This window comes from Camelus dromedarius, chromosome 16 (genome assembly GCF_036321535.1).
Source record: "Camelus dromedarius isolate mCamDro1 chromosome 16, mCamDro1.pat, whole genome shotgun sequence".
Taxonomy (NCBI): domain Eukaryota; kingdom Metazoa; phylum Chordata; class Mammalia; order Artiodactyla; family Camelidae; genus Camelus; species Camelus dromedarius.
This window is the reverse complement of record NC_087451.1, coordinates 50316146-50330635: the sequence shown is the minus strand read 5'-3', so window position 1 is coordinate 50330635 and position 14490 is coordinate 50316146. Positions and strand designations below refer to the sequence as shown.

Here is a 14490-nt window from a genome sequence, read left to right as displayed (position 1 = left end):
GTCTGACTTCAAAGAGCTTGCTCTTTTAACACTCAATTCCTATCCCTAAATCCTTCTCCATTCAGAATGTGAGTCGGAAGCTCTTCCTCCAGGGTAGGAACCAGTGGGAGTCTTGGAAGGGAAGATCTATGACCATGTACACAGACACTAGTGAACCAGGGATGTGGGATGTGCCCATCCTCTGGGAAACCACACCTGGCGGGATCCCCAGTGCTCAGCCACCAGCCCCTCCCAGGTGAGGAGGCAAGTTCAGCCAACTCAAGGGCTAAAAGAGTGGGGTCTCCTCCCACCCCAAGAACGGTGCTTCCACCTCAACCATCAGCCTTGGTACCCCAGACTTATCCAGAGGACTCTTGCTTGTCCTGCACTGGAGACAAAAGAAAAACAACACAGCAGTGGAATCAGAGATCCTGCAGGCTAGCAGATGCTTCCGAGGTCTTCAGAAACCTCTCCTTGAAGTTACAAGGGCAGCGTCTCAGGGCTTCAGGAAGCAGGTGCCTCAGGCAGCATCTCAGTGCACCAGGGCTGCCCAGGGCTCAGGAGTGGTAAGTGACAATGGGCGTCACTTCAGGGGTGCTGGGGTCTTCTCCATCCCTAACCCCACATTCATGGACAGTATTTGAGAGGCCAATTCAAGGCTGCCTCTATTTGGCTTAGGGCTCTGGTCCAGATTAAAATACAAGGACATTTACAACTGTGGCAGCCACAGCAACCCTAGCATGGTGGTTTCCAGTCTGGTTATGAAAGCAGGTATTGGAAGGGAAGGGAAAAGACAAAAGCAGGAGGCCTATGGACGTCTACTGGTGGAGACCACAGAAAAGTCAAAGTGACTCCGAGGACATTTCCCATTCACAGCTCACCAGCAGGACCGGGAAGTTCCCTAGCATGTGTTGAAGGTTGATGGGAGTGGACAGTCCAATAAGGTGTCCCCGGTAATCAGGAATCCCTCCATCTTCCCAGAGAGTTGAGCCCCAGCCCAATTCCCTCTCCTGACTCCATCTCCCCAGGTGGGAATTGGTGTACACTGTGCTGGTCAGAGCACCCTGCTTTCCAGGAGAGAATGAAATTGAGCAGATGACACACCTCATGACAAACCAGGTCCTGATTTTAGACTTGGGAATATGAGTTCCTGATTCTCTAGACTGAGGCTGAGGTATCTGCCGACTTGAGTTAGGGTACAGAAAATGAAATGGGAACAGACATGCTTAACATGCTCCGAACATGCTTAACAGTATGGGATAAAACCAAAGCAGCCCCCAAGTCAGGTCCCTCTCCCAAGAGTGAGGTTGGCGCTGAGATCCTGAGAGGAAGCCAAGTACTTCAGGGGTTCCTATATGCTTGTGGTAGAAATTATGGGATTCGGATGCACGTCTGGGTTATGGGATGGTGATTCTAGGTCCCACAAACGTCTCAAGTCATAAAAATGCCCCTCTTCTTTCAATATTTGCCAAACAAACAGATATCAAAAGAAAGGGGGCCCACCCATCATGGAAGTCATTGCCAGTGTGGGAACTACCTCACGGTCGTATCTTCACCTCTGCCTGAACCGTGAGGGGTCTCTGAATATCTCATTTGGAGTCACACACACAAGGCACCCTCAGGATTCTCAGGCTGTCTCCTTCCATCCTCAGTTCTCAGAGAACTGTGTCCCCCCATCCATCACGCATTTGATTTTGACTCAGTAACGACACACCTGAGGGAAAGCTAAGTATACGTTTACTCTCCACCTAGTGGTGGCTAGGTAAAATTGCAGGCATAATGATAAAACGGGGATCCTCTACACTGCTCACCTTCAAACCCAAACCTGTAAAGGGAAGGAGGAACTCAGATGCCTCAGGGACCAGGCAGATAATAAAAAATAAGTGAAACAGGCCAAGTGAGAGAGTACACGTGTCATCAAGAGAGGCAACCCCTTAGTTCCCACTGATTGTCCTCTTTGGAAAATGCAGATGAGAGTTGCCTCCTCGTCTGATTGTTCGAGAGAAGCCAGAAATTCTGATTTTAATGTGAAACCTCCTGATTCTCAGATGGTGGCTCAATTTTCCTGAAAACACTAGGTGAGCTAAATAAAGCTTAAGGCCCTCCAGTCTCCAAAGCGCTACTGCACAGACGGTGACTGTCACCTCCCGGAAATGCAGCGTCACACTGCCCCTCACCAGCCACCCTTCGCAACTACAACAGAGGCACCAACAGACGGGGCCCTCCTGCTTCGATAAACACACACACGTCTGGAGGACAACTAACTCTACAGGGGAAAGTGGAGGGCGCGGCTGAGCCACCCGGCAGTGGCAGCACGCCAGCCCTGGCGACCGGCTGCGTGGCCAGAAGGCACTAAATGGCCGACTGCTCCTGCAGGAAGCCTTCAGGGCCAGGGAGGCCTTTATCTGGCTCAGAAGCCAGGGCTGCTTCTCGAAGGACTTCCAAGTGCTCCTCAGCGGCCGACAGTGACTGGTCAATCCAGTCCAGGCCCCCAGTCAGGTGGCAGGCATTCCTGGTCACCAGCACCAGATGACTGACAGACAGGAGCAGGGCAGTTGTCCTAGAAAAGAAAACAACAGAACAGGGTCAGGTTCCCTAGGATATAAGGGACTTGGCAGCAAAGCTCAAAGGGGTAGAATCTAGACTAAGTTCCCCAAGCTGGAGTCCCTTCCCTCAGAGGTTGCTGTGTGTCATTTAAAGATGCTTCCACGCTCAAATAATTTTGGGAAAGTCTGGGTTAAACAAGGGTAACCGAAGCCCTTCTCAGGTGGTGCACGGGATAAAGCTCTAAGGGGAGAATTTGATACTCTGAGTCTCACTAACTGACTTATGCCTGTGAGCCCACTGTCTGCAGCACATTCACTAACGCCGCCCAGAGCATGCTTTGTGGGACAGTTCGGACCTAGTCCATTGGATAAGCCCATTCCGACCGCTGGCCACTTGAAGACAGGATACCCATACCCCTACTCTGAGCATCACTTACTGACTCTGAATCAGTAAGGCCCAGGGTTGGTTGACCGCACTCTAAAAAAGAAATGTAACTGCAAACAAATTGACTAGGAGGTTTTTTGTTGTTTTGTTTGTTTCAGTGTTGAAAGATTCACTGCAGAATATCTTGCGTATAGTGAGTGAATGTGCACAACGCATCTGCGAATGTATCACAGGTGAGAAGCCCACGGGCACGGCCGGGCAGCACCAGGAGCGGGGCAGAGAGACGAGCCCAACGGCGGTGACCACGTATATCCGGCAATTATCACTCTAAGGGTCTGTGAAACGGTCGTATCCATCCGAGAGACAAAAGAACCTTTTTTTTTTTATACTGGGTTTGCACCTGGTAAAGGAACATAATTTCAGAAGCCTGAGTAGGCTCGTGTCTTAGGGGAGGATCACAAGCGAGGGGCTCCTGGGTGTGTCCTGTGGAAGGGCAGTGCAGCTTGAGCTGACCCGTCACCTCCGTCCTCGTGGCCCCGCCCACCACTGGGTGGCACTGACGGCTGAGGCGCGTCTGCTCCCCAGGTCCGGAGAGCAGGGAGAGCAATGGGGGGAAATGGGACGGAGGGAAGGTGCAGATATCACGCAGCCTGGCTGGGTGTTTAATCATAGAAATTCAAAATCTAAGCCTGGCTCTTCCTTCTCCGGGGTTCCAGGAAGAGCACTGGCCTCCAGCACCCAGCCAGGCTTGGCTCACTGGCTGGCTGACCATTCACACTGAAGGGGATGGTGCCCAAAGCACGGGAAGCCTCAGGAAGCCACCAAAGCAGCCCTCTCCTCAACAGCCCGACAGCCCACCCCACAGATCTGAGAAAACGGGGAGCCTCCGGTTTGCAGGGGCCCACAAGCCCTCCTCGCCCTCTCACCGCGCGTCCAGGAGCTTCGGGTCCAACGGCGGGTACATTGATTTCACAACATCGTCCACCCTGCGGGGAGGCAAAAGGCTCTCAGTATTTCGCTTTTCTCGTGGCCCCTTTTCCCTCCTTCCTCTCCTTATCCGGAGTCCTGTCTTTTGATAGTCAAGACCCAATCTTTAGTGACTTTTTCTCTAACTGCATTCTCGGGCAGAGACTTAGACAGAAAGGCTTCAAGTTCAGGGGATAGAATTTTTTTTTTCTGTGTTTTTTTTTTTTTCAGTCTAGTGGTTTACAAAATACAAGTTCACACATCCGGAATGACATTCAAGACAGACTATTACATTAAAAAGGCAAACTGCCAAACAATACATAAAGTCTGATCGATCTCAAATGCTCAAAAATGAATAAACAAAAGCTATGAAATGCCAGAGGGCAAAATCTAGAAGACTACTCACCATTCAGTGGTGGCTGCCTCCAGGAATTGGGATTGGGGTAGAATTAGGGGGTCCTTCACTTTTCAGACACTCAATTTCTGCAATGTTTTAACTTTTACAAGTACTTACTACTTTTATATATTTTTTTTAAAACCCCATGGTTAAAGGTAGTTACCTAGAACTCTAAAAAAACCTCCAAGTTTAACTCAGGTTCAAACTGCTCCCATTGGATTTCTCTTAGCACCTGGTACAGTTCATGGTTAACTTTCCTTTAATCAAATTCAGAAAGGAACTACTATTTATTCTCATTTGCATGGTTTAAGGTTTTCATCCAAATCTTTGCTCCTGGATCACTTGATAAAGAAGCAAAAACTAATGATGTATTGTTTGATTTCCAAAAGGGCTTGAAAGCAGATGCCCTTAAGCATCCTTGTCTTGGGGCTGAGGGGCTGTGAGGAACAGCAGGACCACGGTCACCCTCAGCACCTGTCTCAGCCGGCCCCTCCCTCTGCCGCGCAGCTGAAGCCGCTCTCCTTGAGACTAATATGCTTTCAACACGCTATATGGAACAAACGGAGCAGGAATAGCAATGGGGACAAAAAAAAAAAATGGCCAGAAGGAGAAAGAAGGGTGAGGGCAAAAAGACCAAGCAGGGACCCTGATTGACTGATGGCAGAGATCATTCTGGAGGCAGTCCGAGGTGCTCTGCAGGACCGGCCAGTGAGCACCAGGTCAGGTCCGCTCTCTGGGTGACGCCTCAGCCTCGCTCCAGCACCACTGCTAATCCTGACCACCCAGGACTTCACTCGGACTCAGATCTCACCATCTCTCTCCCCCTACGACCCTTCCCAGCAATGCTGTCTTATAAGCAGGGGTCTCGTGATGTGTCTGGCCCCTGCGGTGGCTCTTAGAAGTGACAGGAAGCGTGAGGAGGGTCCAGCAGATATAAGCCACGCAGGCTCTGCCGGTCACAGGTGGCTCAAGGAGTGTCCAGGGCTTGCCCGGAGCCTGGGGTGGCGGGTCCCCAGGACAGGGGCCCACCGAGGCAGGTACCCACCCGGACAGCTCCAGAGGAAGCCAAGAACTGTTCTGGATTATCTCCCTCCTGCTTTCTCAACTCACTGAACTCCCTGGACAGAGTTCAAGGGCACCAACTGTCATTTTCCCACAGACGGCTGGTCCTCGTGATCTACCAGTGGAGACAAGGACCCCTGGAAACTCCATGGCTGATAAAACGTTCTGAACTGGGAACCCCAGGCTCAGGCACATCCACATACCAGCCACCAGATGGCAGCACAAACTTAGTACCACCCTTCCCTCTAAGAAAAAAGGCTTTATTTCCTTCATGCACACACAAAAAGAGCTCAAGTGAGGGGGTGGAGCTGTTGACTGCAATCCCGCTGGTGGCCTCCTACACGAGACTGCAGACAGCCTGGAATTTGGGAGATCTGAACCATCTCCACCTCCCACCCAGTCCTGGAGGCTGCCAGAGCAGCAGAGACAAGGAGCTGGTCTCCTGTTCAGATAAGGGCTGGGACGGGTAATGGCCAGGCGGTCACTGCACACACAGATATGGGCACCAGTGGGTGATGTGCTGGCTGGCCCGGAGCCCAGGCAGAGGTGTGGCAAAGGGAAGGCGAGCAGCCCCAGCTGGCACAAGACTGGGGAAGCAGGAGACAGTCAGCACTAGTCATTTGCTGGAAATTCCCAAAAAGCCTATGGGAGGGGGCACGCTGGAGGTGAGGGGAGTCTAAACTCTCCTGGGTGCTCTGGAAATGGGTGGGACATAAACCCCTGAAGTTGCCCACGTAGCTTCTTAGGAGAGCCTGGCCCTGCCACCACCTCAGCTTCCGGCCCCTCCCCTCTCCGTGGAGTGTGGGGACCTTGTGGCCCCGAGGCTCACCTGGGGCTGATCCGCTTGGCCACCACGATGATGTCACTAACGCTGGCTGAGGTCTTCATCTTGGCCCCTGAGCCCATGGTCATGGCAACAAGTTTTTCTGTCAGGGTGTGACAGATCTAATACAGCAGGAAGGAGAGAGGTGATGGGGTGATGGGGACCTCACTCCCCTGAGGGTCCTGCCGCCCCCACAAAGACAAACACGGACCTCCCCATCCCACAGCTGGGCCCCCTAACCTCACAGACAGACTGAAGTGGAAAGTACACAGGGATGAGAGGAAATGGAGTGGAAGAGGCAAATCCAAGAACATGGCCGGCGAGGCGGGAGGGGTCGGAACCTCAGATCAGGGTCAGGGTTTCGGCTTAGAGAAGTCTAAGCTGAAATAATCTGTCTAAGAAAAATCATGTGCTCGAATTTCACCTTCTCCCTTAAGGGGAAAAACCCGTTTCTCTTTTGATTCCTTCACCTCCTGGCTTAGTCCTTCCAAAATGATAAAGATCTCCAGAGGCACCCTCAGAAACATGGCCAGACAAAGGCAACCGTTCCTTTAAGCACATCTTCCCAAAGTGGAACTTATTTCAACAATTTTCTAAGGTGACATTTTAGCATGTCCCAGGCCCTTCCCTCAAGGCCTCACCACACGGAATCAAGGGCAGGTGGCCAAGCAAAATGGCCTTGAGATCCCAAGAGGAAGGTAAGAGCCTCTCCTTTGATCTGAGCATCTCAGGATGGACCACTGACTTCAGTACAATAAGCCATCCCGTAACTCAGCTGTCATTCATCCTGTTCCTTTAAGAGGCAAGGGCAGGGGACAAAACCCAGAACCAGGGCACATCCTGGATGGAAGAAGGGAGATGTAATACGGCATTATTGCTCAGAACCATCTAGCTCCACCTATGACCATATCTATGGATAAAGAGCTTCTTGGAATTCAGTAATAAGCCTGGACCCTAGGACAACAATGTCCTACTAGGCACTTCTTTGTCCCCCAAGAGAGATGGCTGAAGGAAGGGGGGATGAGAGACTTTTTAATATCTTGCACTGAATGACACCAAAGAAAAGATAAAGCTGTCTTTTCTGAAATCTTGAATAATTACTAGACAGAGAAATGTGTAGTTTCCCAGGTTACCGAAATGAACACTATTTGCCACTGGCCAAATATTCCCATAGTATTATTATTATCCTATCAAGGAGGAGAGTATGAGGCACGAACTGAAAAACACGTTGAAACCATAAAAATTACCCCAGACTCTAAAAATTACCCACAATGCAAACCAGATCCAACTTTCCACCCAGGTCTGGAGGCTGCGGGTATTAAAAGAAAAAAGTCTGCCTTCAAGTTGAAATACTCACGGTTTGGATTTTTTTAACACTGACTGTCTTGTTTGGCTGACTACCGTCACAGCCCAGGAGGGCCAGTGAGGAACTTTCTAGCAATTGGAGAAGCCCCAAGACAGAACTCAGCTCCCTGTAGAGGGCTGAGCTCTCTGTGAATGAGAAAAAGTGCCCAGGAGAAGCCGGGAAGCCCCGTTTCCTCCTCAGCAGCTGCTCGGTCTCGGGCGCACAGCTTTCTCGGCAGTCAGGGACAGTGTGCTTAGTGACAGCCTATGGTATCTTTCCCGCAGACCGCTCTATTATGAGGACCAGGTGGAATCAAGCCTTTGAAAGGGTCTCAAGAATTGTAAAGCAGGACAGACCATCCAGGCGGGGGCGGAAGTGAAGAGGAGACACGCCAGGTGTCGCGCACGTTGCAAAAGGCCTCCCGTGCAGGGCTCTTCCCAAAGTCCCTCCCGCTCGGAGAGTCTGTGCACAGGGTGCTCTGGTGACCACCCCCTTATCCTCAAGGGGAAACTGGAGAGTATTACCTTCAAGATGGCAATGCAGTGGGACATGAGACCCCTGGGGAGACAAGAAGAATTTGTAAGCGCTTCTCCAGAGAGACCCACCTCCCTCCAGCTACCACCTCCGGCCTCAACCAGCTCTGACCTGTGGGCGCAGCTGGACGCCCCCTGAGAGCAGGAAGGCCTCAGTGACACAGTGAGCAAGCCCCAGAGCTAACCCGGGAAGCACCTTCCCTCACCTCTCTTTCCCTTCCGCTCCCACACCCACCCTGCGCTTCCAGGTGGTACGACTCCCCACCCATCAGGTCATGCTCTCTCGTAACTCTGAGCTTCTGAGGCCACTCCCCCCCTCCACCCAGGGACTTCTTCCCTGTTTGCTCAGCCTAGTGAACTCATCTTTCAAAACCCACATCAAGAGGCACCACTTTGGGAGAGTCTTCATGAATTCCACCCCTACCTCCGGACCCCAGGCAACTCCAGACACTGCCTCCCCTGTGTGCCCACGGCACCATGCACAGACCCCCGATCATTTCTGAAATAAGGCATTTAGTAGAATTCTGTCTCCACCACCAGCTTAATAGCTGCAGTGCCGGGCCCAGTGCCCTCACATCACATTAGTAAACACCTGCCCAGTAGATGGATGGCTGAGCCAAAGGGAAGGGGGCGGTACACACTTCTCAACCCACAATGTCTTGTGGTGGCTGGAGGGATCCCCAAGGAGCCTGAGGGTCAAATTCACGGGTGCCTCCAAGAGAATCCAACACCTCAGGGTGACTTTATAACAATTCTGCCACACATCTACGGGCCTCAGTGTTCAGGTCTACAAAATGGGGAGGGTGAGGACAAACAGTGTCATGTCATCTTCTAAGTCCCCACCACCACCCGTGACAGCAGGGGAAAGGGCAGCAGTGCTCCTAGGTACTCAGTCGACGGCTCTGGCAAGGGGAAGCCAGGGGAGGACACCCAGCAGCCCGGTGCACCATCCTCAGGCGGCTGGAGGAAAGCAAACGGTCCCCAAGGCCTTACGAGGCATCTTCAATCCAGTCTTCATTCTCCAGAATGGCCTCGATGTGGGGGTTGGTGATGACAACATCGTCCAGCTCCAGCTCAGAGGGCTCGGACTGGGTCTCCATGGCGCCGATGAGGTCCACAATGGGCCTGGAGGGAAAGCCCAGGTAAGTGGTGACCACCACTGACCCTCTCCTTCTCGACGCTCACATACCCCCCAAAAGAATGCAGGGAGTGAGTTAGTCAAAGCAGGGACTTGGCCTTGATCCAAACCTAACCCTAGTGACATGCAGTGTGGGCAGGGCACATGGCGAGACGGTGAGTCAAGGAGGCAGGGGCACGAAGACAAAAAAAGCGGCACAGAACAAGATGAGCCTCTAAGAGAAAGAGCAGGGCCACAACCATGATCATTACAAAGACGTATTAGACGGGCTGCTCCTTCCGGACAATATGTTTGTAACTTTTCCTTCAAGCCTAACTTTTATGGAGAAGCTAAAGTTCCAATTAGCCAAACTTACCTGAACCTCCTACACGTCCTGCAGAATCTCTCCTGGGAACCCCCTTGGTCCACCCGCATAGTCCCACCCCTTCCCAGTTATACTAGGGAAGTGGGAGAAGTGAAAACACCTTCTTCTTTACAACAGGGTTCTTGAAAACATGAGATGCCACAGCAGAGCTTTCCTGCATCACATAAATGTGCGTTTACTAATTATTAACCACTCAACAGAGATGCTGATAGGATTCAAAAAAAGGGGTAAAAGAACTAAGGGTTACTGGTCAGGGTCCCTGAGGATCTAACAATTAAAATATCCCTAAACTGCTGATAGGATCTTGCTGGCAAACTGTGTTTCACCTGCAGAACATCATGAGGAAATATGTGCACACAGAGAGATGGTCCTAGGCTGGGGTTTCACAGCACTAAGTGTCCCTTGCTTAGATATGTGGCTGGAGTGGGGGCCTCAGATTTCTGTTCCTATGAGTTTGGTTGGAAAGGGACTTGGCTTGTCCAAATGCTAAGTGAGGTGGCGGGTCTGGGATAGATTTGTGGTAGGTGAACACGTTCAGTGACAGAGTCCAAGGTGGCTCAGGACACTGCAGGGCTTAAGGAACATCCTTAAGCTCTGAGGACAGCCTTGGGTACCATTTTAGAGACAGAAAGCTGAACAAGAGTTGCCCAGCACCAAACTTCTTTTTTTTCTTTCATCGGAGCCCCAGGGCACAGCCCATCTCTCCTCCTTTCCCTCCCTGGACCACTCACTTGGAATCATAGCGCTGCAGAAGGTCTCGGGGCCGGCAGTAGCGCTGCCTGCAAACCACCACCAACGCAGCAAACGAGGCCAGAAAGATAGTGGCCAGCACACCTATGGCAACAATCACCACGGTCTCCATGCTTCCAGGTGGCTCCCTCAGTCCCAGTCAATCCCCCACATGGGCTGAAGCTTGAAAGACACAAGGAGAGAACAGCCTGGTGAAGAAGCAGTGAAAGACAGTGGGGCAGGGGGGGTCTTACCTGCTGGTGGGTTAACGGGGAGGGCAGCTAGGCTCCCCCAAGTCACCTGCAGAGACCTGAGGGCCCGAACAGAATCACAACGCATTTTATGTCATGCTCTAAACTTGCATTTTCCTTCCCTAAAAGCATTTGCTCCCCCGTTGGACCAGGATGGCCTTTTCAACCAAGGACAAAAGGAAACATTTTCACTAGCACTATTTTCTGCACCAGGCACATGAACAAATACCCACCTAAGAAGAAGGGCAGGCCTGTATTCACTGAGGATCTACTCTGTGCCAGGCACTTGGTACGTGTTAACTCTTCTAATTATCCTATGGGGCAGGTATCAGTCTCCCCATTTTACAGATGAGAAAACGGAGGTCCGCAGAGGTTAAGTAATTCATCCAAGTTTTTGGAGTCAGGAAGCAGAAAGCCATCCACACAAACTGAGATGGACATTCACCTCCTCTATTCTTTCTAAGGAGGAAAGAGGATTCTAAAAACTCTGGAGAAAGTTTTGATTGCCAGTTTCAGTGCTGGTAACTTACAACTGGTATTAACGTTTCCCTTGCCTATTTATTGCCTGCTTTCATTTTGGGGAGTCTTTCATGCCTATTTTAAACACATAGGCTGAAGGGACAATGGCATCTCAGAGAAGTATGTATTCACAATGTTATTTCATTGCAGGTCTCCCACTTGTGTCTTTTTGAGCAAGTCTCCTCTCCTCTCTGGGCTTTGATTTCTCCACCTGCAAAAAAGGGCACTTTGACCTGGAATTCTCTCTGATTTCAGGACAGTAAGTACAACTCCACTATTTGAATTTAATTCTATGCTCCATGTCTTGAGGGTCTAAATGCTCCTGAGCATCATTCAGTATTTATTAACCATTGACTATGTACCAAGGACTGGATTCTGGAGATTGGAGATAAATGAAGACATGGGCCCCCTAAACTTGGGGAACTGGGGGAAAGGTGGGCAGGCAGACAAACCATTTCAACTCAGAATGCCTGTACCACATGCAGAAGTACACAGAAATGGGAGTACCAGTGCTTGCACAACACTTTCTAGGAAAGCTTTCTTCAAAGGGCAGGTGATGCTTGAGCTGGGTTTTGAAGGATGAGTAGGAGTTTTCCAAGTGGATAAGGTGGGGACTTCGCTGACTCAAAGTGCCAAGGAGGGCTTCTCAGAGGTCTCACAGCACAGCTTGTGGACTCACTTGCCCACAAGGATGAGAAGGCTGGGATCTACTTTTTTCATCTCTGTATCTGATTGTGTTTGGGGGGGAGAGAAGGGGTGTAGTGCCTCAGTTTCTCTAGATGCGTTTCTTTATACTGTCCCTCCTAAGGAGCTACCTCCTTTAGCCCCTTTTCTTTCCTCCTTGTCTGATTTCTCTTCATTTTTACCCCTCTCTCGGCTTTCCTCTCCACTCCCAGTCTCTCCTTCCCCCTCCCCCATCTCATGCTTTCTCGGTGTTTCCTTTCCCCTCCCCCTGCCCATGGCCTCCAAGACCACCCGCTTTGTCTCCCCTCTTCCTGTGCGTTTCGGGTGTGTTTCTCTGAGCGTGTATGAGCTTTCTGTGAGCTGTCGCTGTCTCTCTCCGTGATCCGTCTGTATGAGTGTTTCTTCGTGTGTTTTCCTTTTCCTTTGTGTACTCACCTCCGTGTGTGTGTTTCAGGATGAGTTTTTCGGTTTCTCTCTATCGGGTTCTAAGTCCACAAGGATACAACGGACCCAAGACCCCACCTCCTTCCCCCTGCGCGCCTACCCCAAATACCCACCCCACACCCAGGACATTGGCAGGGACACCCCTCCTCCAACCCGCCCTGGCGCGCGCCACGCGGGGCTCGATGGCTCCGGGGCGCGCAGCTCCGACTCTCCCCAGTCGCGGGCGCCGGGGCTGCCCTCCCCCTCCTCTCCCGCACCCCCGCCCGCCACGCGCGTCCCGCTCGGAAGGGACTGGCGGGGCGGCTCGCGGGGAGCCCCGGTCCCAAGCTCCGCGGCGCGCCGGGCTCACCCACCTGAGGCTGCGGCTCCGGGACGTCGGCGGGGGCGCTCCCGCGGCCGGGCCCCCCGCGATGGCAAAGTCCGGGCGCGGGACTGGCGGCCGCCCGCGAGCGGGGCATGCCGGGAAGGAACCGAGATAAGTCCCGGCGCGGCCAAACCCCCGGAGGTGGTGCGGGCGGGGGAGACGCCGGCCGAGCATCCAAATCCCCCGCTGCCAGGCGCCGCCGTCACCGCCAGGCCCCGGGCCCGGCCGGGGGCTGGGGCCTGGGGAGGCCCGGGCAGCTGCGAGACTGTCGCTCAGCGACCCGACAGGCGGTTCTCGCGCCCCCGCGGGGGCCAGGCGGGGAGGGGGCCCCGGAGGGTCCGGCCGTCCGGGGGGGTGGGGGCTGGGAGTACCATTGGTCCCTGCAGTGTGTCTGTCTGATCCGGGAGCGAGTCTGTGCTGCTTGCTGCGCGCTGTCTGCTGTACATCCTGGCTCTGCCGCTCGCTCGCTTGCGGGCGACTTATTTCACTTCTCGGGACCTTGGTTCTTTCCTCTGGAAAGGGGGCTATGACTTGTAAGCATCCTGAGTTAGTGTACCGTCTCATGCCATGATGCAGGCAGTGCGTTTAAGAGTGCCGGGCCCAGGGTAAACGGTGACTCAGTGAAAGCTCTTATGATCCCCTGAGCCACACTGGGCGGTGACCAGCAGGCCCACCCGTACCAGTTGCCTGGCCGGGCAAGAGTACAAATGCAGGACACCGGTTGGCAGTCCTGTGCCTTCTGTTCAAACTCTACTCCATCCCATACCAAAAGGGGACTCACCGTGCATTCATGGGGACACAGCCCCCTCCCTGCGAACAGCCATCCCTTGGCCCTCCTTCAGGACAGGCTGCCTTGGAAGGAGGGAGGTCCACATAAGCCCTGGAAGCAGGCTAGGGGCCATTTGAGCAGAGACGTCCAGAGTCCAGAGTATCAGGAGCATGGTCTGGAAGGACTACGGACCCTAGATGGTCATCTCAGCTATGTGTGTATCTCAGCTGCTGCCTGGAGCTGAGGGTGCAGATGCCTCAGTTAACCACCACCACCCAGCTGCAGGGAAGACAGGGTGGCACTAAGGTCGGGCCAGTGCCTCTCCTATTCAGCTGTGTCCCGTCATGCTAGCAACTCCTGTCATCCCAATGCCCCTTGAAGTTTCCCCGGATTGACCTGAAAAGACCTCATTGGTACTCAGTGCTCTTACTTGCAAGCAATAGAAACTGGTTGATTGCCCCACGTGGAAAGGGGTCGTGTTGAGAGGACCCGGGGTGCCCGCAGAATCAGCGGGAGACGGAAGACCCAGATTAGGAAATGGGCAGGCACCACAGGGGCTCCATTGCCCTGAAATGATTGTGACTCTCCCTTCTACGTTATCTTATTCCGGACACAGAGTCCTGGGCAGGATGTCGCCCCATCTGCTTGTGCTGTGGATCCTGCCTTCCTGCATCTCTGCATGCGAGGGGCGTTTCCCCCAATAAAGATAAAAGGGAGAGTTGCCAGACTGCCCCCCAAAATTCAAACACCCCTACAGATGGCCTTTCCCCTATTCAGTCTGAACAACAAATTATATAGCAAGAGTTCCGAAGTTGAGGACTGAACCCAGTGACTCAGAGAGGAGAAGCCAGCAGGTGTACAGTGGTTCTGACCGTGGCGAGGCTTGGTTCCTGGCCAGTGGGTATGAGTTGGTGCTCCACCCAGGCAGGGAGTGAACACTTGTTAATCACCAACTATGTATCAGACACTGATTAGTTATCTTACATGCCTTATCTCATTTGATCTTCCCACCAACCCTGAAAAGATGGTATAATTATGTTTACAGGGGAGGAAATAGACTCAGAAGGGTAAGGCACCTTACCGAGCTCTTTCTGCTTGTAAATCATAGAGCAGGGAGTGGAACCCAAGACGCCCTGGCACCAAAGCCCAGACCACCCAGACCAGGAAACTGTTAGCTCTTCCGGTGACCTAG

General features: G+C 52.7%; 1 protein-coding gene across 1 annotated transcript; it reads right to left on the bottom strand.

Annotated features, from left to right (window-relative positions):
* Positions 1–1699: 1699 nt before the first annotated feature.
* TMEM98 (transmembrane protein 98) lies at positions 1700–12637 on the bottom strand. Its single transcript, XM_031468288.2, has 7 exons — positions 12519–12637; positions 10270–10450; positions 9030–9161; positions 8028–8061; positions 6165–6280; positions 3837–3896; positions 1700–2539 (listed from the first exon to the last, which is right to left on the bottom strand). The coding sequence occupies exons 2-7, from the start codon at positions 10398–10400 to the stop codon at positions 2332–2334; spliced, it is 681 nt and encodes a 226-aa protein (XP_031324148.1). The 5' UTR covers positions 10401–10450; positions 12519–12637; the 3' UTR covers positions 1700–2331.
* Between the last annotated feature and the right edge of the window lie 1853 nt (positions 12638–14490).

Bases quoted from the DNA above. Each gene is read 5' to 3' on its own strand.
- TMEM98 (XM_031468288.2), bottom strand. From the start codon at position 10,400: ATGGAGACCGTGGTGATTGTTGCCATAGGTGTGCTGGCCACTATCTTT. The intron at 8,062-9,029 runs GTAAGGCCTTGG...TTGTCTCCCCAG, and splicing joins GACTGGATTGAAGATGCCTC to GGGTCTCATGTCCCACTGCA. The intron at 2,540-3,836 runs GTGAGAGGGCGA...TTTCTTTTCTAG, and splicing joins CCGAAGCTCCTGGACGCGCG to GACAACTGCCCTGCTCCTGT.